The sequence below is a fragment of the Acomys minous genome, assembly GCF_964271855.1.
Source record: "Acomys minous genome assembly, chromosome: 12".
Taxonomy (NCBI): Eukaryota; Metazoa; Chordata; class Mammalia; order Rodentia; family Muridae; genus Acomys; species Acomys minous.
The window spans coordinates 99,773,229-99,793,078 of NC_140493.1; the positions used below are offsets into that span (position 1 = coordinate 99,773,229).

A 19,850-nucleotide genomic window follows, 5' to 3' on the forward strand; every position below is an offset into this window, starting at 1 on the left:
GGCTTGAGATACTTAAGTGGGCTCTGGGGATTAAACTCAGGTCCTCATGCTTGCAAGGCAGGCACTTTACTGACTGAGCCACCTCCCCCACTGCCAGCCCTGGAGGTTATTCTCATTAAGGAACTACAACATTGATTTCTCTGTGTTGCTTCTAACAGACCTAGTTCTGGGAGTTATGGAGGCAGCAATCTCAGCTGACCTAAACATGTGACTGCATGACTGCAGGAGGTGGTGGCAAGTCCCTAAGTGCAGCCTGGCACGAGAGCCAGCCCAGGGTGGCTGGACAGCTTCTGCTGAGTCGGGGTTTCCTCCAGGCTAAGAATAAACAGTGGACATGAGCATTTTGGCACAAGGTGCTCACTCCAGGCAGAACTGGTTCCAGGCTAGCAGCACAGCCAGTCTGTCTACACCATGGCCACTGGTGGGACCTGGCAAAAGCCTGAACTCCCCGGGCTGTGGGACTTGATGGCTCAGCATACTTGGGGACATGTTTTTTGAAAGAGGGATAAGAAACCAGGACAGAAAATTCAGATGGGCGGGGAGAGGGCAGAGGAAGGGGGACAACAGATCTCAGTTCCTAGCTGGGCACCCTTCCCTGGGACCAGGATGCAAGAAGCCTTTGAAGACGGAGTGTGGCTTCGGAGACCAGCAGAGCCCATCACTCTCAGGGAGAAAATTCCAGATCACAGTCCTTCGAGGCAGGAATGGTGACACAGGATGGGAAGGTCCTTGGGCTTTAGGGTGGCCAGAATGACGGGAATCACTGATGATTTTTCTTCACAGCTCTGATATCCAGCAAAGGCCACGCAAGGGAGAAGCTGGTGACTCACAGCAGTCGTTGCTGGGGCCTCCGCAGTCGGCCAAGTATAGCTTGGGTGGACGGGTCACCCTAGCTCTTCTCTCCCCCTCTTACTCTGCCCCTCCCAGTGCCAGGGGCAGTGGCATCTGGCTGTCCTGACAGGGCTGCTGGGGGCGGGGGTTCAGTCCTGTATCAGCAAAGGAAGCCTACTGGCCACTTGGCTCAGCTAGTGTCTCCTTCAAGGCCTCTTGCGTCCTGGTCCCAGGGAAGGGCTCCAGCCTGTTGAAACTCTCTGTCATAGTTTCCCAGCCCCTCTTTCTTCCCACCTTAGAAGGGTACCTAGGAAAATGTGTCCCCGGGTATCCTGAGCTACTAGTTCCCATGGCCTGGGGAGGTCAGGCTTTTGCCAGGTCCCACCAGCGACTTGCTCAGCTCCTCCCAGTTTATGCATGACAAAGCATCTCAGTGGTACCCCCCCCCCCACCAGACTAAGCTTAGCCTGGTCCTCAGATTCGAGCCAGAGAAACCAGTTCTGTCCACATGGTGTCTGCCCGCGCACTGCCTTACCTTCTTTCTCTTGGGTGTCCCACACAATTCCTACACCCTCAATACTAGACGCTCATAAGGACCTCAAAGAAATACTTCCCCTACTTCCCCATATTGAAAATAGGACATTTTAAAAATGTTTTTATTTAATTAAAAAAAAGAGAAAGAGAGAGAGAGAGAGAGAGACAGAACTAACAACCCCAAACCATTGGTGGGTACAGGATCACAGGGGCTTGACCGGTGAAACACACAGGGGAGAGGGCGGGACAGAGAATGGGCAGGAAAGGTGGGCTCGGGCCATATGCCCCTTCAGAGAGGGAGCCTGTCAGCAGTAGGGTCCAGCTCTACTCCCTCTGTCCCATAAGGAGGGCAAGCTGGAGACCAGGATTCCCAGAATGAGGCCAGCAGTCAGCGAGGGGGGTGGGGGTGGGGAAGGCTGTCATGGCCAGAGCAGCTAAGCTTTTCTCCCTGTGTTCTATGCCTCTGTCTCTTTTCTTTCTTGGTCCTTGGAGTGGGCCTGTGTACTCTGCCTGGAACTGGACAAGAGGTAGGAGTCACAGGGACACAGCTTTCTCGTGTGGAGTCATGGGAACTTCTGAGGCCATGGTTGGGGACAGTGGCTTGTGTTTCTGGAAGACACACGAGACAGGTCTTGGGTCTTCCTGGTGGCTGGGGCTTCCTTCAGCCTCATTAGATGTTACCATGGTGATAGAGGAGAGGTGAGGGTGGTTGGGGAGGTGGGCAGGGAGAGAGCCTGTGGCAGGGACAGACCACGCATTGTCTCAACACTTGGCACTTACTGCTGCTGTACATGCTTTGACACATACTGAGGAGCCAACCTGGCCGGGGGTGGGGGTGGGGAGGATGGTTTTGAGCAAGCACAAAAGAGCCTTGGTATGCTCACGGTTCAGCTTACCAGCTCATGGGCTATTGGCTGGAGCTAGGACATGGGATGTCCTTCCTCTGGTGGTGGTGGGGGCAATGAAGGGCAGGCAGGAAAATGACAAACGGACCCAGGGCCTGAACTCCCGAGTTAGCCTAGGTGACTAACTCACCGTGAGCAGGTGACTGAGGTAAGAACTGGCTTGTCACTTCTAAGTGAGACAGTTACTGGGGTCACAGATGATTGTTCAAGATTGGATTAAGAAGTCTTAAAAAGTAAGAAACAACTGATCCTTAGAAAGCACGTGTGTTCTAGAAAAGGGGGGGGGGGTAAGTTTCACCTTCTGGAGAGTTCTTTCTAACCTGGACACACTCACATGGCATTTGCTCACCTCAAGAGGGAAGGTGGGGGCGGGGGAGAATGGTTGGACAAACTGTAAGACACAGAACTCATTCTTAGATTCAGGCAAAGTTAGAAAGCCCAGCATGGCCCCTTGAGTCAGACGTCCACTGAGTCCTGATGCCAGCGAATAAATTATAACAGCGGCGGGACCTGGGGGAGATGCTGTTGCTATGCTGTAGGATGAAGAGGTGAGTGCAGTTTGCTCTTTTGCTGTTCTTCAGTGTGCCAGGATTCAAAACCACTTGGAAATGGAAGTTCTTTCTTTTCTTTTTCTTTCTTTCTTTCTTTCTTTTTTTGGTCTCTGCTCACCCTCGGGTTTTTCTTTCTTCATCTGTTGTGGAACACCAGTCTGGAGGTGAGAGTAATGGCTCTACTCCCCCAGCAGGGCCCTCTGCTGCTCCAGGGACAGAGTGGTTCCTCAGGCCAGTGTGGAGGGACACAGCAAGAGGCCACATGCCCACCTTTCCTCAGATCCATGGAATCCTCCAGATGTCCCAAGTTTAGTGAGTATGTCCTGACCATTCTGAGTTCAGTAGAAACTTCCAGAAGCAGGTAGGAAAGCTGGCAGAGCCTCTGCATTGGCCCTGGATTCCTGGTCTCCAGAGGTGGAGAGAAGACGGCCCCAGGACAACTCAAGGCGGAAGCACCAGTTAGCCAGAGAGCTTTTCTCTTCAGGACAGATGATATTTATACAACCACTGGCTCCACCAGGGTGCCAGACAGAGGCCGAGAGAGGGAGACACAGAGGGGAGTGGAGCAAGCTTCGGCTCATCTCAGGCCCCAGGACACAGGAACTTCTGGGTGGGGAAGAGCTCATGGGAGTCCGGAGGTCCCAGTGTCTGGAAGAAGCCTTCCTGTGGCCCAGTGCCCAGGGAACGGGAAAGGATTTGACATCTTCTTCTTCTGGCACGACTGGTTTCCTGGTTCCCAAGAGGCAGGCTGATGCAGCTTCTGGAAAATTCTTGGGCCTCCTGAGAAGTTCCAAAGACCCAGAGGGCAGCAAAACACCCTGTCTTGGGAGAAAGTCAGCCATTCAGATTCTACCCTAGGCCTAATTGCAGTCTCCCGGCATCCTTCACTCTAAGCCTGCCTGTGGCATCTTCTGGAGGCCAGGGAAGGTTACGCTTGGCTCCAGTTCACTGTTTATAATCTTAAGGGTCACCCTGTTGTGTGTCACACAGACAGCCACTGTGGGGGAGGCCGGTGCTGAGAAGGGTGGGCAGGTCACACGGGAGTCGTCCGCCGGTTCAGCATGCTGACGTGGAAACCTTCCTTTAGGTCCTGTTGGAAGAAGTCGTGCATTTGCAGGAAGCCAGCGTCCTGGTCTGGGCTGTAGCTGGCAGCTGTGGTCACCTTGAGGGGCTCCCTGGACAGCGTGTACATAGACAGCTCACCCATGGGAATGGCCCCGGTGATCTTCAGGCCCACAGGAGATGCATCCCTGGAGGGCGAGGCCTCAGTGGACCTCGAGCTGGACCTGGACCGCCGTGGCCGGTACCTGTAGCTCGGCATCCTGGCGTAAGGAGAGGAGGAAGAGGCCTTAAGGAACTCCCGTTTGGTCTTAAACCTCAACTCTTTATTTTTCTCAATGTAAATGTTTACAGCCAGGACGCCCACGGTCTCCGCCACAATAAATGACAGGGCTCCAAAGTAAAAAGACCAGCCATAGTTGTAATGGCTCTTCTTGTCGTCATCACGTTTGTCACTGGGGTCACCCGTGTTGCTGGAAATGTAGACGATGATGCCAATGATATTACTGAGGCCTGAAAAGAAGAGAGGGGCGGGCAGGGAGAGAGCTAGAGGTTAGACTCACAGCAGGAATGACAGGACAGAGAACGGGCCACTGAACGTGGCGTGGTGGCCAGTCTTCTCCTCGATGACAGTTCACTTTTTAAAAAAAAGATTCATTTTATTATAATGTATACAGCGCTCTACATGCACGTACACCTGCAGGCCAGAAGAAGGCATCAGATTACATTACAGATGGCTGTGAGCCACCATGTGGTTGCTGGGAATTGAACTCAGGACCTCTGGAGGAGCAGTTAGTGCCCTTAACCTCTGAGCCATCTCTCCAGCCCCGATAGTTCACTTATTTTTATTTTGTGAGACAGTCTAATGTAGCCTAGCCTTGCCCTGAATTTATGTAACCCAGGATGACCTCGAACTTCTAATTAATCTTTCACCTCCCAAGTGCTAGGGTTATAGGCGTGCATTACCACAGCTGGCTTGGTAACTAATTTTTCCTTTCTTTCTATCATTCTCTCCTTCCTCTTTTCCTTCCTCTTTCTCCTTTTGATATGATCTCATGTAACCCAGGCTGGCTCAGACCTCCCGAGGTAGCTGAGGCTGGCTTTGAACTCCTGATCTTCTTCTTTAAAAAAAAAAAAAAAAAAAAATATATATATATATATATATATATATATATTTTTTTTTTATGGCATGTGCCTTGGTGTTTTGCCTGCATGTCTGTACAACACTTGTCAGCCTGCAAAGGCAAGAAGAGGGTATCAGATCCTCTAGAACTGGAACTCCAGATGGCTATGAGCCACCATGTGTGTGTACTGGGAATCGAACCCCAGTCCTCTGTAAGAACACCGAGTGTTCTTAGCCACTGAGCTATCTCTCTCAGTCTCTACTTTCCAGGTACTGGGTGGGGTCAGAGCTAGTCACCATCTCAGCCATCCTGGAAGCCAGTTTTCCCCCTCTCAGTCCAGTCACCCTTAGGTATTTGTGAGAGATAAATTCTATTAATTTCCAGCAGCGCCCAAAATCTGTGATAGCCACGCCCCTTAGAATAGTGCAGCCTTTGCCTATAACCCACTCCACTCCCCATCTCTGGATAGCTTGTAACAGCCAACACAGATCTATGCTGTGCCCTGTCTCGTCCCTTACCCTGTCTTTACAGGGCAAACCCCCTTGGGTCTTGGCATTCCAGGAGTCTTTAGGCTCTTTCCTGATATCCAATTCAGACAGCTCCTGACCCTGTTAATAGGTGTGAAAAGCGCACCCAGCGCCCTGTTGCCTCGGTTGTAGTTTGCACACCTGACTTTCTGAGATGAAGTGGAATTTGCACACTGTCAAATTAACCTCCCTAAAGGACACAGCCTGGGGCGTTTAGCACACTTACAATGTGTGTGACCCTAAACAATGTGTGAAATCCCGTATGTAGCACTGGCATCTCCTCAAACAATGCCCCTCCCTCCTCCAATTAAGCAGTCATTTCCCATCGCTGACCCCGTCCTACACACCTCTTCCAAGTTAACCCCAGGTACTGGGATTTTTAGACTGCTCTCCCACCAGGACAACACTCCCTGCATCGAAGACAATATGCTCAGGCACTTCACGATCGCCTCAGGCCCTGCCTCAGAGGGGTGGCCCCACTCACCTGCAGCCACAAAGAGGATTCCTGCACTGAGGACGATGTTGTTCTTGCGGCTGTAGATCCTCCCAGCCCCGATGCAGAGGCCTCCGAGCAGGAGCAGAATGGTGCTGAGGATGGGAAAGACACTGGAGGCTCGCACAATGCCTAGGCCAGCGTGGGAACAAAGTGGAGAGGGCAGTGAGTCCAGCCACGTGCCCCCCTGCCCCCTCCCCCTGCCCCAGCCATGGCCACGGGCGTCTGTCTCTCCCAGGACTTCTGCTGCTGGACTTGGGCAAACGATGGCTCTAGGTTGGCTGTTTAGTCTCTCAGAAGCCACGTGACCCATAGTCACACCTGCCTGCAGGTCACTGGGTGTGGGTCACATCTCATGTTCTGGATGGCATGACACTGATGCTACAGCTCACAGCCCACTAAGCCCTCTCCTGGATGGTCCCATAGGAGCAGCAGAAGGCTGGGACGGGGTGTTAATTCCAGCTCTAATCCACGGTTGGAGGAACAGGCCTTGGCACATTAAGTGGGACTGGGTGTCAGCCCTTCTTTGTCACATGCTCCGTGCTCTTAGCCAAATCATGTCAAAGACTCACTTTCCCCACTTGGTGAAATACGGCTTAATAATTTATCGCCCTCCTCGGTACACTCCAAGTACCGAGTCCTATAAGTCCTATTAAGTTTGCATAGTCATGACAAACTTAACATTTTAAATTTTCACTCATTATTATTGTTGTGTGGGTGCATGCATGTGGAGGTTAGAGGATACCTCTGGGAAATTAGTTTGAAGTTAGTTCTTCTGAGTTTACGTGAGTTCCATAATTGAATTTGGGTCACCAGGCTTGCATAGCTATCTGGCAAGCACCTTTACCTGGAGCCATCTGGCCAGTCCACCATGATAAAATCTAATTGACAAATAAAACATCGAAATTCGCTGTCACATGTCTTTTTGTTGTTGTGGTTAAGCTGGGTGTGGTAGCTCATGCGTTTAATCCCAGCACTCGGGAGGCAGAGGCAGGCGGATCTCTGTGAGTTTGAGGCCAGCCTGGTCTACAAAGTGAGTCCAGGGCAGCCCAGGCTACATGGAGAAAACTTGTCTTCAAAAACCAAAAAGAAAAAAGGGACTGTTAGCAGCTAATGATAAAATAGATCACTGTAACAATATACTGTAATAAAAATTACTTTTAAAAAAGACCTATGGGTTCTTTATTTCTAGCATTTTCCATTTCATAAGTTTGACTTGCTATTGACTAAAACCTCACAAATTAAAAAAGCATGAATTCGTGACGGGTGGGGCACTGTGCTGCGGGTTGGATTTGGCCTCATGAGGTGATTAACACAAAGCTAACTGCAGTAGGCACTTCCTAAGTGACGAGGTGTGTTCAGCACATCGCAGCTGGGCCTAGTGACGGACGTGCAAGCCCCACAATATGCACGAGCCACAGAAGAGGTAGTGGGGCACAGTGAGATGCTGTCCACCACACTGGCCAGCAGAGCCGTGTCTGAATCCTTGTTACGCCCATGCCCAGCACGGTGGGGGCAGGGCCAGGGAACTTCAGTGACCACTTGAGTTCATTGTTTCATAACTTGGCCACAGTAGTAGTACCAAGATGGAGAGGCTGACTGTGCCCTCTCCCTGTGGATGTAGCTTCCTGTGGAAAAGGTATTACCTATGTGTTGAGGGACCTTAGGGGCCTGGAGATGAGACCATCCCGAATGAACCAGGTGGTCCCTAAGTCCAGCGATAGCATCTTTCTAAGACAGGGGAGAAGGTTATGAGGATGGAGTCAGAGGGCAGTGACACGGTTAAGAAATTCTGGTGCTCCCAAACTGCTCAAGGAAAGAGTGTCACCCTTGCTCTTTTTGACTTCGAGCTACTACCCAGGAGTCACGTTCTGTTGCCTTCAGTCATGTGGTTCACGACGGTTCTAAGGGATTTACAGCCCCTTAGAAAATGGATGCTCACCAAAGCACACGGTAGGCTTCCAGTGCCCACCCTGAGCATCTGGGTAGCCGGCAAGGAGGTCAGAGGAAGAGGACAAAGACGGCAGAGATGCTCAGAGCTCGGCCTCCTCCGGGTCCTCACAGCCCTAGAGAAATCTAGTTGCGTGGGTCTCGGTGGCGTCAGCGGCGGAGGACAGTGAGTCAGGAAGTGCGGGCAGGTGCCCCTCCTGAGCCAGCTGACTGGCTTGGGGCCTTGCAGCCTCTGAAGGCCGTGTTTGTCTCTTTTGTGTACACCCACAGTGTGAGCCCCTGCTCCACAGAGAAGGGATTGTGTGGAGGTACTAAATGGAGCTCCTCTCTCAGGCACTTCCTCCCTGACTCCTCTTAGCTTTCTTGTAGTCGTGGGCTCCGGGAGGAGGCTTCCTGTGTGCTTCTCAAATATAGCTCTGAGCCAAGATGGCCAGACTCAGGTCAAGCCCCTGGCCCACCGTCTTCTGCAGACCAGTCAGCTGGTCCAGACAGACTGGAGGCCTGGGCTCGGAGTCACCCATGCAGGTGAGTCCTGCAAGCGCCTGCCCCTTGCCACGTAGACTCAGACGCTAGAGCGTCTTGCCAAACATGTGTCTGAGTGGCTGGGAGTCAGCCACACCCTGATGACCACATCAAGCCACGGTGGATGACATGTATCTGTCTGGGGGACGGACACTACCTTGTAACTTACTCTAAGCCCCACTAGGGACTCACAGTTACCTCGACACCAGCACTGTGGCTTGGCACAGACATCAGCCATCTCACCGGAAATCCTGAACCTACGTGCCAGACCTGGGACAAGACAGGTATGGACGATGGGGACAAGACACAACCTGAGGAAAAGACTCTCAGCAAGGTGTGAGGTGGTGACTCCCTCAAGTCCCAAGCCATGAGCATGTGATGCTTAGACCCAATGACAACAATGTAACGCAAAAATAGCAAAAATACGAGTCTGGCTTCTCTGGAAGGCCTAGGAACGTGAGGCTCAGGGGCTGGTTTGTTTCTTGAACTCTCTAAGACAGGGCAAGGAGCTGCCTAGCCTTGGGCCTGCTGGGCTGCTGTCTCCCAGGCCTTCCCTCACCAAGGAACCTTCTGTGCTCTCCCAATGCCTGTACTCTGCCAGCTCTGCCACCACACGGAAGACAGAACTGTTACCCCTTGCTCAGGATGGTGACGGGCACGTGAGAGAGTTACAGTAAGTTTCGGTTAAATGAAGGAAGAAATCGATGAAATTGCCGTATGAGCACCCAGAGGCCTTGCCGCAGGGTTTCTCTGCAGTTTAGAGATAACCCTCTGGACAGAGACCAGACAAATGAACACTGAGGACGAGGGGAGCCTGGGAGACGCAGGCCCCGTGCCTACAGGGACTATGGCCTTCACAGATTTCAAATTTGGTATCCAGCTGGCCCCAGGTTTCCCTGGGTTCTGGGGGAATGTGGAAATCAGTTTTCAGGGTCCCATCTCCACAGTCACCGAGCCAGCAGGTCTCCCTGGGGATTTTGTACATTTGAGAACAATGAGCCGACTGTCCCATGGATACTATCACTCTGAGGTTCTCCCAGGATGCTCCCAGGGGACACTGCTGGTGGGAGGACCTGTAGCAACAGGGCCTAAGCTTCTGGTTATGTGATCTGTGTGACTGTGGACCCCCAGGAGGCTGACTGTGTGGACCAAAGCATCAAGGCTCCCAACTTTGGCTTTTTGGGGGACAGTGCCCCTCACTGACAGAGTTCATTCCCAAGGGTGGGAACTTCCATGCCGGGGGTGGGGGTTGGGGGGATGTAGCTCAGTTGGTAGAGTGTGTACAGCGTCTCTCTGCCGGCTGCTGTGATCTTTCCCAAGGGTCATGGCTCTCGCCAAGTCAGCTCTGTCCTTCTTCCAGCTCCATCCATGCTTCCAGCATGTTCTTACACTGCTCTGCATTGCAGAGACAGAAGGATGCTACTCACGCCACAGCGTATGCAACTGGCCTTCCCTGAGCTGCGCAGTGTGCAACCTCCACGACCTACGGCCGCCCCCAAGGGGATCGCGTGTACTCGGTAGGGTGTGGGCCCCTCATATGTAGAATGAGAGGACAGGAAAGTGAAAGAGGAGATGGTAAGTGGGCTGGAGACCGAGCTCTCTGGTCATATTACTGCAGGTTCTGGGCCTGGCTGGAGCAGCCTGGCATGGCCTCAGCTCCATGGGAACCGCACTGTTCTATTTCATCAGATGACTCATAATCCAAATCCTTTCTTGTGGGGGAAAAAAAAAGACCCATAATCAGGTGCACAGTGAATTATGCTTTCTCTAAGAAAGCATTGGTATTGATTCTCTATGTGTGAGGCTGGGCCAAGCCCCAGGGATGCTGCGAGAAGCAGCTCTTTGTGTCTTATGGCTGATGGGAAAGTGAAATGACACAGAAATTCGAGCATCCATTTCTAGCCTCTCTCCGGCTGTGGTTTCCTCCTTTCTGGAGGAGAGGTGTTCAGAGGTCCACGGATGGACTCAGGAGCAGGGGTAGTTCATCAAGGCTAGTGTCCAGGCCACTGCTGCACTACACCCCACCCTCTGAGCTCAGGACTTCTGAATAAAAATGCTCATAGCCCCCCAGGGCCAAGTCCACAGGGCTCACCTCTCTAGCCCCTCCCTTCCTTCCCCTCCTCCTACAAAGCAGCTGGGGGACTTGTCACTCACGGAGGAGGTACTCTGAGCTGTCATGGTCATAATCATTGTCCTCTGGGAAGTGGTTGATCCGGAAGCAGTGCCCTTTATAGATGCCTGAAGGGAACAAAAGGGAAACGCAGGCTGTTAGTGGCCCGTGGGTTCAGACAACTATCCATTCACTCATTCCAGACATGGAAGCTTTGGGCAGGTCACAGGGGCAGAGAGAAGAGAGTCCCCACTGCTTGGTGTTCTGTGGGGACACACACACACACACACACACACACACACACACACACACACACACACACTGAGATGAGCCTCAATCAGAGCCATATCACTTATGGTTAAACCTTGACATCCTCAAGAATGAAACAACACACCATCAGTCACTGTTGGGACAAAAGGCCCCAAGCAGCAGGTGGGATCCCAAGGGGATTCTGGAGTTGCTACTTGAGAAATGACCAGGTTGGGTGGTACTTACATAGCACAGTGGGAAGGCCCCCCCCCTCAGATTCCAACCCCGTCAATCTGATTAAAGATAGAGAGTCAAGAAACTTCCAGAAGGGCTGTGACTATCTCCTGCCTGGCCCTCTCCTCTCCACGTGGAGAAGTAGTCTTCATGGGGTAGAATTTACAGAGCAGGATTCCTGGTTTGTCGAGTAACTCAAGGAGGACAGGACAGTTCTTTCTTCCAGCTCTCCATCCCAGTTTCTCCTAACCCTCTGCTGCCCGGCAGTCTGGGATTGCCCATCACTAAACACACCAGCGGAGAGGAAGTGACACGGGCTGGGGGTCGTGCCCACGCCTGCCAACTCCTCATGCCTAACTCAGGCACCTGACTCTTACAGTCTCTGGCCAAAGCTCTTCCTCCCCACCCCCTAACTGGTCAGAGCTGGTCTATTCCCAGCTGTAGCCAGTGTTTCTCTCGCAGCTGCTGCCAAGCATCCTGCTGGCCTCCAGCAGCCCAGCCTGGCCTCACAGTGGGTGGGAACAGTACTGGAGGCTGGGAGTGTGCCAGGGGCACATCTGTCTTCCCGGGCATCCAACTAAGGGCTCCCTGCCGAGCCGGGAGCGCATTACCTTCCTACCTGGCTACAAACCCCCAACTGAGCCCCACTCTAAGCTTTCCCTCTGTCTCTCTTCAGCTGCTGCATCCAAGGGCCTGTGGCACAGCAGTGGCCATGCTTTGCTTCCTTGGAATCCCCTGGGGTCAGTGGTGCAAGAGATAGTCAGAGGGTTTCAGAGGAGGCATCTCAGGCGGGGTGTACTTGGACAGTTTTTTTTTCCCCTGTGGGAATACCATTAACCTTGTGTCTCCTCACCTGCACAGTGGCCATAACCTGAGCTCTCACCTCTCATCTCAGCTCTCATCTTCTAGGTTCCTTAGACCCACATGAGGGACACACTGAGGCGGTCCCCAGCCTTTGGTAATGACTCAGAGAGCTTCCCTGCTGCTGTTCCCAGAGTCACCCATCTTCTACTGCAAGAGGTCGTGAGTGGTTGAGTCGGTGAAGCAAATTCAAGGGCTGTTGAGGGAGGGGCTAGGTTGCAGGATTGGGTCGCTCTCAGGGCATCTGGGAGTAGACAGATTGCTAGAGGCTGGAGTGGGCCAGCCACAGCCCCTACCTCATTCCTAGGCCTGTCACTCCCACATTAAAAAATTGTTCCCAGCCCTTTCTGGGAGAAAAAAAAAATGAGTGGGGTGAGCACAGTCCTCTGCCACTGCCCACCTCCAACACCTCCCCACACACACCCCTTTTTCTTTTCTGCCACTTCACGAGTCTAAAGAAAAATCACCAAGTCGCACCTGCTTGTTGGAACAAGTCAAATAATAAGAGGTTGGAAAAGAAGAAAAAAATCATCTCTTCAGAGTGACAATCCTGCAGCTGACTTGCTAGGTTTGTGGACTGTCTTTCCCCATCTTCCCAGGCACGTGCATGCAGGTGAGGGGTCTCTTCCTCCTCCAGTTTTAAGGGCTGCTGGGAGTTGATCCCAAGTTCTTGCTTGTACTATGTGCATAATATACTCCCGGACACCCCAGACTCTATTTTAAAAACTCACACCTTATTTTGAATTATTGTAGATTCATATGCCTGTGGAAGAAATAATGGGAGGGGCGTGGGAGGTGGCTCAGTGGGTAAAGTGCACGACACTCAAGCCCAAGGACGTGAACCTGAGTCCCCAGCACCCATGTAAAAAGCTGGGTGTGGTGCTGCAGGGTGGGGAGGTGGGCAAAGACAGGAGGGTCCTGGGCGTATCTGCCAACTGGCAAAGTCTAGCCAATCAGAAAGCTCCAGGTTCAGTGAGAAACCCTGCCTGAGCTGGCACAGTGGTGCACACCTGTAATCCCAGCACTCAGGGAGGCAAAGGCAGGCGGGTCGCTGGGAAAACAAAACACCCCTCCACCCTCCCAATAAGGTGGGGTGCTGACTCAACATGCAAGCCAGAGCGCTGGAGTTCAGATCCCCAAAAAGGATGTAAAAGCCCGATGGGCAAGGAGGCCTGCCTGTAACCCCAAGGTGGTATGCTAGGGGCTTGGGGGAGGGGAGCAAAGAGGATACAGGGAGTTCAGAGCACGCTGGCTAGTTAGACTAGCTTAAATGGCGAGATCTGGTTTCAGCTGGAGACTACCTCAGCATATAAGGTGAAGAACAATGAAGGAACACACAACAGTAACTCAGGTATACACACACACACACACACACACACACACACACACACACACACTCATGCATCTACACACATGAATACACACACACAAAAGAATTAAGCATAGCAACAAAACAATTGAGAGACATCTCAAAGTCAACTTCCGGTCTCCATCCATGCCCACACTGGTGAGCACACATGTGTACAAACACACACACACACACACACACACACACACACACACACACACCCCAGAAAAAATAAGACATGGAATGACCTTTATTCTGTTTCCTCAGTGGTAACACCTGACAAAACTAGCACACTGTCACACACTCAGGATGGCTGACCTCATGTGAAATAGAACCTTTCATCTCAAAGATCCCTGTAGTTGCACCATTTTTTCAAGCCACACCCACCTTCCTGTCTACCCCAGTCTCTCCCAAAGCCACAGCAGCCACCTCGAGGTTCTCAATTGTGGTAGTGTTGCCGGCTGGAAGCTGTTTTGCACTGGATGTTATGTAACACAGCCAGTCACCTTTGGCGGGGGAGAGGGGGTGGGGGGTGGCTTTTTGTGCTCAGCATCATTCGCCTGAGATTCACGTTCCGTTCGCGTGTTGGTGGCTTATGCCTCCCATGGCCGGGCAGGATTCCACAGCAGGGAAAGCTCATGGGAAAGCTCATCCTCTGCTAAATCGTGACCCGTTGAAGGACGCCTGCTGTCTCCAGCAGTGCTGCTGTGGGTCTTCGTGTTCAGGTGTTGGGGAAAAATATGTTTATTACCATTCTGGGACAAGTGCCCAGGGGTGCAATTGTTGGGCCATATGATAGCAACGTTCTTAGTTTTAAGAGAGACTGTCTAACGGGGCTCTGGAAAGGCTGAGCTCTAGTTTAAAAATAGAACATCATGTTATATTAATCTATAGGTTGCTCTTGCCACTGACCGATAATCACAAACATCTCTCCAATTAAAAAATTCAGTCTTCAGAAATCTTTCTTTCTTTCTTACTTACTTTCATTTTTTTTTTTAAAGGCAGGGTTTCTCGGTATTAGCCTTGGATGTCCTGGACTCACTTTGTAGACCAGGCTGGCCTCGAACTCACAGCGATCCACCTGCCTCTGCTTCTCTGACTGCTCAGCACCTCATTCTTAAGCATGTTATTTTCAGTGGCTGCATGCATGTCTACAGTTCTAGACACTTCTGTTTCTTCAGGGATCTGTCTATACTTGGTGGGCCCCACCCTCTGTAGGATAATGATGAGTCGGAATGCTGTAGCTTTTCTGGTCTTCCCTCCCTCCCCCCTCCCTCTTCTGTCTCCTCGCTTTCTCACATACCTAGAGAAAGAATAGCCTAAAATAGCAGATTGACATCAGTGTGGTCTGCTGCCCTCTAAGGCATCCAGCAGTCTAATCTGTGGTAGCTGTGAAGGCACCTATGCCAGTCAGCTTCCCATCACTGTGACCTGATGCACGAGACAAACAATGACAAAAGAGGAAAGGCTCTTTTTGGCTCGCAGTTTCCAGAGCTCCAGTCTGTGGCTCTTTGAGCCCGTGGTACAGTACATGGTAGTATCTAGTGATGAGAGCAGGGGGCTGGGACATGCCATTCACTTTATGGTGCCTGGGAGCAAAGAAAAAGGAAGGAGCTAAGGTCCTCAGCTCCTTCGTGGCCAAGTTTGTTCCAGCCAGCCCCACCTCTTGAAGACTGCACTGCCTCCTAATAGAGCTAAAAGCTGGGAACCAAAGCTGGGCCTCTGGAGGGACATTCTGGATTTCCAATATAGCAGATCCTTACTTTGAAAAGAGGGTATTGCAGATGAAACCAAGTTATGGCGAGGTCGTTCAGGGTTTTGATGGGCCTCCCCTGATTCACAGGTGGGGAGCTAGACCCACTACAGTCAATTGTAGCCCATCACAGTCTAAGGAGGGGGTGGGGGATGGAGCAGGTAGTCCCCCATTGTTTTTGCCTCCTGCCCCTTGACCAAAAAGAGAGATTACTCCTCGACCCAAAAGCTAAGAATTGGAGATATTTCCCCTGTAAGTCTTACTTGGTCAGACATCTTTAGTTTTTTTTTTTTTTTTTCACGGTGGCTCTGAGAGCCACTCCCCCAGTTAGGGACATCTGGGAACGTCCTGAAGCATGACACCTAGTCACAAAGCCAACATCCACACTGCATCCCCCCCTTTTCTGGATCCTTGCTTCTGTTAACGGCGGGACCTAGCAGTCCTGTTGCCTTGGTTTCCTGGGAGTTTCTTCCACAAGAGTTACCTCACCTCCCTCGGCCTGTTTACGGAGTGCAACAGTGTCAGTCCTGGGGACGTCACATTTATCTCTGCCAAGTGTAATTTTGTTAGCATTGGCTTGAGGCATTTAACGGGGAGAAAATTAATGGCTGATGAGAGAAGTAGGTGAGAAAGCCAATTCCAGCTCTCTTCACCGGAGCTCTTTCTCAGCGAGATAGCACTGCTGGGCTACCCGCTAAATAATATTTAGGTTTATTCTGATCATTTCAGGTGGTTCATCTGGAGACCCTGGGATAGCTGACGCCATTACAAGACTGCAGAGGCGCCAGGTGCAGGGAGTTCTCAGGGACACAGTGGCCCACGGGAAGCTCAGGAAGCTGCTGCTGGAAAGGGCCAGGGAGGCTGCTCCTGTTTGAGATTCCGTGGCTTCCTGAGGAGATGTGTAGACATGTCAGTGAGTACATACGCACCCGTTCACCTCCTTCCACCACGAGCCACTTCCTCTAAAGGTGTGTGTGTGTGTGTGTGTGTGTGTGTGTGTGTGTGTGTGCATGCACGCACATGCATTTTCTACCAGCATAGGAAATATCTGGAAAGAAATTTCCCAAGATATGTCCACTGTTTTATTTCTGGGTGGTAGGAGAATGAGTGAGCTACGTTTGTAAATTCCTTTGTGTTTTCCGAATTTTCTGCCATGCCTGGAACAGACCACTAACGCTTATTAAAAGGGGCCGGCCAGGTCCTTTAATTTCAAGAGAAAACATGGTGAAGGAGGCATATCTGAAATGACTACAGATGCCCTTAGCTGTGGAAGCCGGTAAACCAGGTATGAACTGTGGTGGCAGGAGGGTGTGTGTGTGTGTGTGTGTGTGTGTGTGTGTGTGTGTGTGTGTATGTGCGCACGCGCGGCCGCGCGCGCATGCGTGCGTGCATGTGTAGTGGGACCAGGTGGCCTGTCCTTCCATTATCTTTCTGAAGTCATACCTCAGGGTTATGCCACCATAGAGAGCCTGGGTGACCAACCCCATAGACTCAAGGGATTTCCAGAGACAAGACTTTCAATATGAAAGCTGGGGTGGTTAGTCACTCTTTGAGGCATTTCAAGGATGCTGGCGTCTGATACCAGCCTTGGTAGGGACCTTAGCAGCTCATTCTAATTAAGGGAATCCTAGGGACAAGAATGCCAGCTGGTGTCTTATTAACAATGATCACTCACACAGCCCTTCATGTCCTACATAGCCTTTCCAGAGTCGCGCGCACGCACACTCGAGCCCCACAAGCATTAACGGCAGCTAGGAGCACCTACCAGGAGCATCCAGACACCCCCTGCCCCCACACCACATCTGCTGCAGCCATCAGCCTTGTGCCTATATCCCCCGCCCATCCCTCAACTCAGCCGCACCAATTATTTCTTGCTTTTTGCTCACAGCAATGGGGTAGCCTGCCCTGGGGGAACAGCTCTACTGGCATCCCTGGTTACCCACCCGGGAAACCTTGTGCAGGGAAGGAGAGGCTAGAAGCAGGTGGAGAAACATTTTCAGTCTCTGTCCCTTGGGCCCAAGTTCTGTGGTCTACTCTAAATTACTTCTGGGAAGCTGGGGCCAGGGTTTCTTTCTTCCTCAGGTCTGGTCCTCTAGGATGGCCACCTTTAAGCCATATACTACCTGTAGACAAACCTGGGCTCAGGCCAGGCTCAGAGCAAGGCTGGGGTGCTGTGTGTATTCTGTGCACCAGCTTCCTGTGTCTCTATAACAAGGGTCCGAGGATGCTTTGGAGATGAAGGGAGGTGCCGTGGAGAGGTCTAAAGACCTGCTTGCTTAAGTCCACTACAGAGGCCCAGAGGTGAAGCTGCTAGGCATCCCCCACCCCCGCCGCCTGTGATGGAAAGCTAGAGGGGACCGTGAGGCCTGCTGTGCCTGGCAGAGCCGCTCTTCGCTGACTCTTGGCTCCTTGACTAGCGGTCCTCCCCACCACCCCGAAGTGTCCTCCATCCACAGGGAAGGTAGGCAGCGGTGGGTACCAGGCGAGCTTAGGAGAAATGGCTTCCCGACTGTGAAGCTGGAGGAAATGGCAGTGTCTTAAGTCTTGGGATGAAAGTCAGCTTTTTAATCTGCCAAGGAAGATGGCGCAGGGCCAAGGAGCACTAAGGGCTCTGTGTAAATGCAGTGCAGGGGAGGCAAGCAGAGGAGGGAGCTCTGTGAGACGTGACCGACTGTACATTCACAAACCATTCGTTCACCACCCCGCCCCTCCCCCCACGTGTATACAGCCTTCATTTCATTTATTCCTCGATGGTATTTTCATTCGGTTGGGTCATCACCCGCTCATGCATTCGTTCACTCCTCAGCTGTGGGTGTGGATAATGTATATATGTGGTATATTCAAAGGTGTGTGTGTCTGTGTGTGTGTGTGTGTGTGTGTGTGTGCGCGCGCGCGCGTGCGTGCGAGCACACCTGGCCAGAGGATGACATTTGGTGTCCTGTTCTAGCCCTCTCTGCTCTAGTCCCTTGGGACAGGTCTCTTACTGAACTTGTAGCTAGACCTGGGTCTAGCCTGCCCCAGGCTTGTCTCCATCCCCCAACAGCTCTGGGGTTATAGGTGCCCACGTGACCACGTCTGTATTTTTACGTGGGTGCTGGTTCTCATGTGTGTGTGTGTGTGGCATGGGCATTACTCCACTGAGGCACGGCCCGTCCCCCCTCCCCTCCCCTGCCCCAGTTGTGTTTTTGCTGAGTGTTTAAAGATCACTAAACACACTGCTAGGTGCTGGAGAGGAGGTGCGCTCACAGACCCTATTGTGAGGATGGATTCAGGCCCCAAAAGATAAGATAAACGGCTACCTATGTCATTTTACATGCGACAGGGCCAAGGAGACTGGCAGGGAGCAGCAGATAAAGACACTGAAGCTGAATTCAAGGCTGGGTGGTGGTGAAGGCATACCAGGGCCAAATCCAGGGAAAGACTCCTGCAGAGGCTCCCCACCTTCCAGGGTCAACCGAGGAAGAGTGGAAAGGAGCCCCAGATGTCACCCCAAAGAAACACTAAATGAGGGGATGGTTATTTCAATCATACAAATGTAATCATTGCGTGTATGGACCACAACATCACACTGTGCCCCATGAATCTGTACAGAGGCATCATTACACATGGGAGAAAACCTAGCCACATGCAGCGCCAAAGCCCCAAAGGCCAGTATCCTGGAGGCGGGGGCATGAAGGTTGTGAGGTCAAGGCCAGCCTGGGCTACACAGGAGACACCAGTCTCAAAACTTGCAAATATGGAGATGATGCCTTATAGGCCAGAGGGCCTGAGTTTGGTTCCCAGGATGTATCACAAAAGCTGGGCATTGTGGCACATGTTTGTAATCCCAGCACTGGGGAGGTGAGATGCAGATCTCTGGAGCTTGCTGGACAGCCATTCTACCTGAATTACTGAGCCCTGTCTTAAAAAAAGAAAGGAAGGACGAAAGAAAGAAAGGAAGGAAGGAAGGAAGAAAGAAAGAAAGAAAGAAAGAAAGAAAGAAAAAAAAAAGAGTGGTGCAGGCCAGGGAGAGGGCTCAGTGGTTAAAGAGCTTTCTGTGCAAGCATGAGGACCTGGTTTTGCACTCAGAACCCACACCAGTGCTGCGTGGGTCTGCAAGCCCAGTACCGGAAGAAGATCTCAGAGTAAGCTGGCCATAGAAACCAACCGTATCTGTGAGCTCTGGGTCGGATTGAGAGGCCTGGCTGAGTGAATGGGATGGAGGAGTGCGTTCAAAGATGAGTCCCAACATTAGCTGTAGGCCTCAACATGTCCAAGTACCTGCATACACGTGCACCCAGGCGCAGGAGAGCCGTTCAAGCTGGGGACATAGAGTTTGGAGCGGGTGCCCTGGCCAGGAGTGTCGGCCGACAAAGCCGAAATGCCAGACCCACCCCCCTTTTAGGCTCTTCGTCCAGCCTTGCTCCCCACTCAGAGGTCTCTTCATAATCCTTCCACTTCCACGCCCATCTCCAAAGAAATGTCCTAATGACTGTGATTTCCCAATTGGCATGTTCTGGTCTCCTGCGGGCTGGCGGCTCTCCAGTGGCAGCGAAGCAGGCTGCTAGGAAATCTTCCCCCGGGTTACAGAGAAATGCCAGGCTCGAGGCCGGGATGCACGCTCCCTTGATTTTTGGCCTATAGTGACACTCTGAGACCCTGTTAAATAATCACAGACTTCCTTCATGCAATTTATATTTCCCGAGGACTTGAGATTTTCCTAGGCAATGGAGTCTTGGAGATGTAGCGGAGTCCCCTCTCATTACATGCATTTCCCTTTCCTTGAGCACATGGCTACTACATATTTCCAACGTTCCCTA

General features: G+C 51.9%; 1 protein-coding gene across 1 annotated transcript in view; it reads right to left on the reverse strand.

Moving 5' to 3' along the window:
- Positions 1–1,463: 1,463 nt before the first annotated feature.
- The window catches only part of CACNG4 (calcium voltage-gated channel auxiliary subunit gamma 4), a 57,419-nt gene continuing 39,032 nt past the window's right edge, over positions 1,464–19,850 (reverse strand). Inside the window, exons 2-4 of the mRNA XM_084750227.1 lie at positions 10,651–10,734; positions 6,016–6,156; positions 1,464–4,393 (exon numbers count right to left, since the gene is read on the reverse strand). Of these exons, the coding sequence (XP_084606353.1) occupies positions 3,855–4,393; positions 6,016–6,156; positions 10,651–10,734 (764 nt within the window). The 3' untranslated portion in view covers positions 1,464–3,854. The remainder of the gene's footprint in view (positions 4,394–6,015; positions 6,157–10,650; positions 10,735–19,850) is intronic.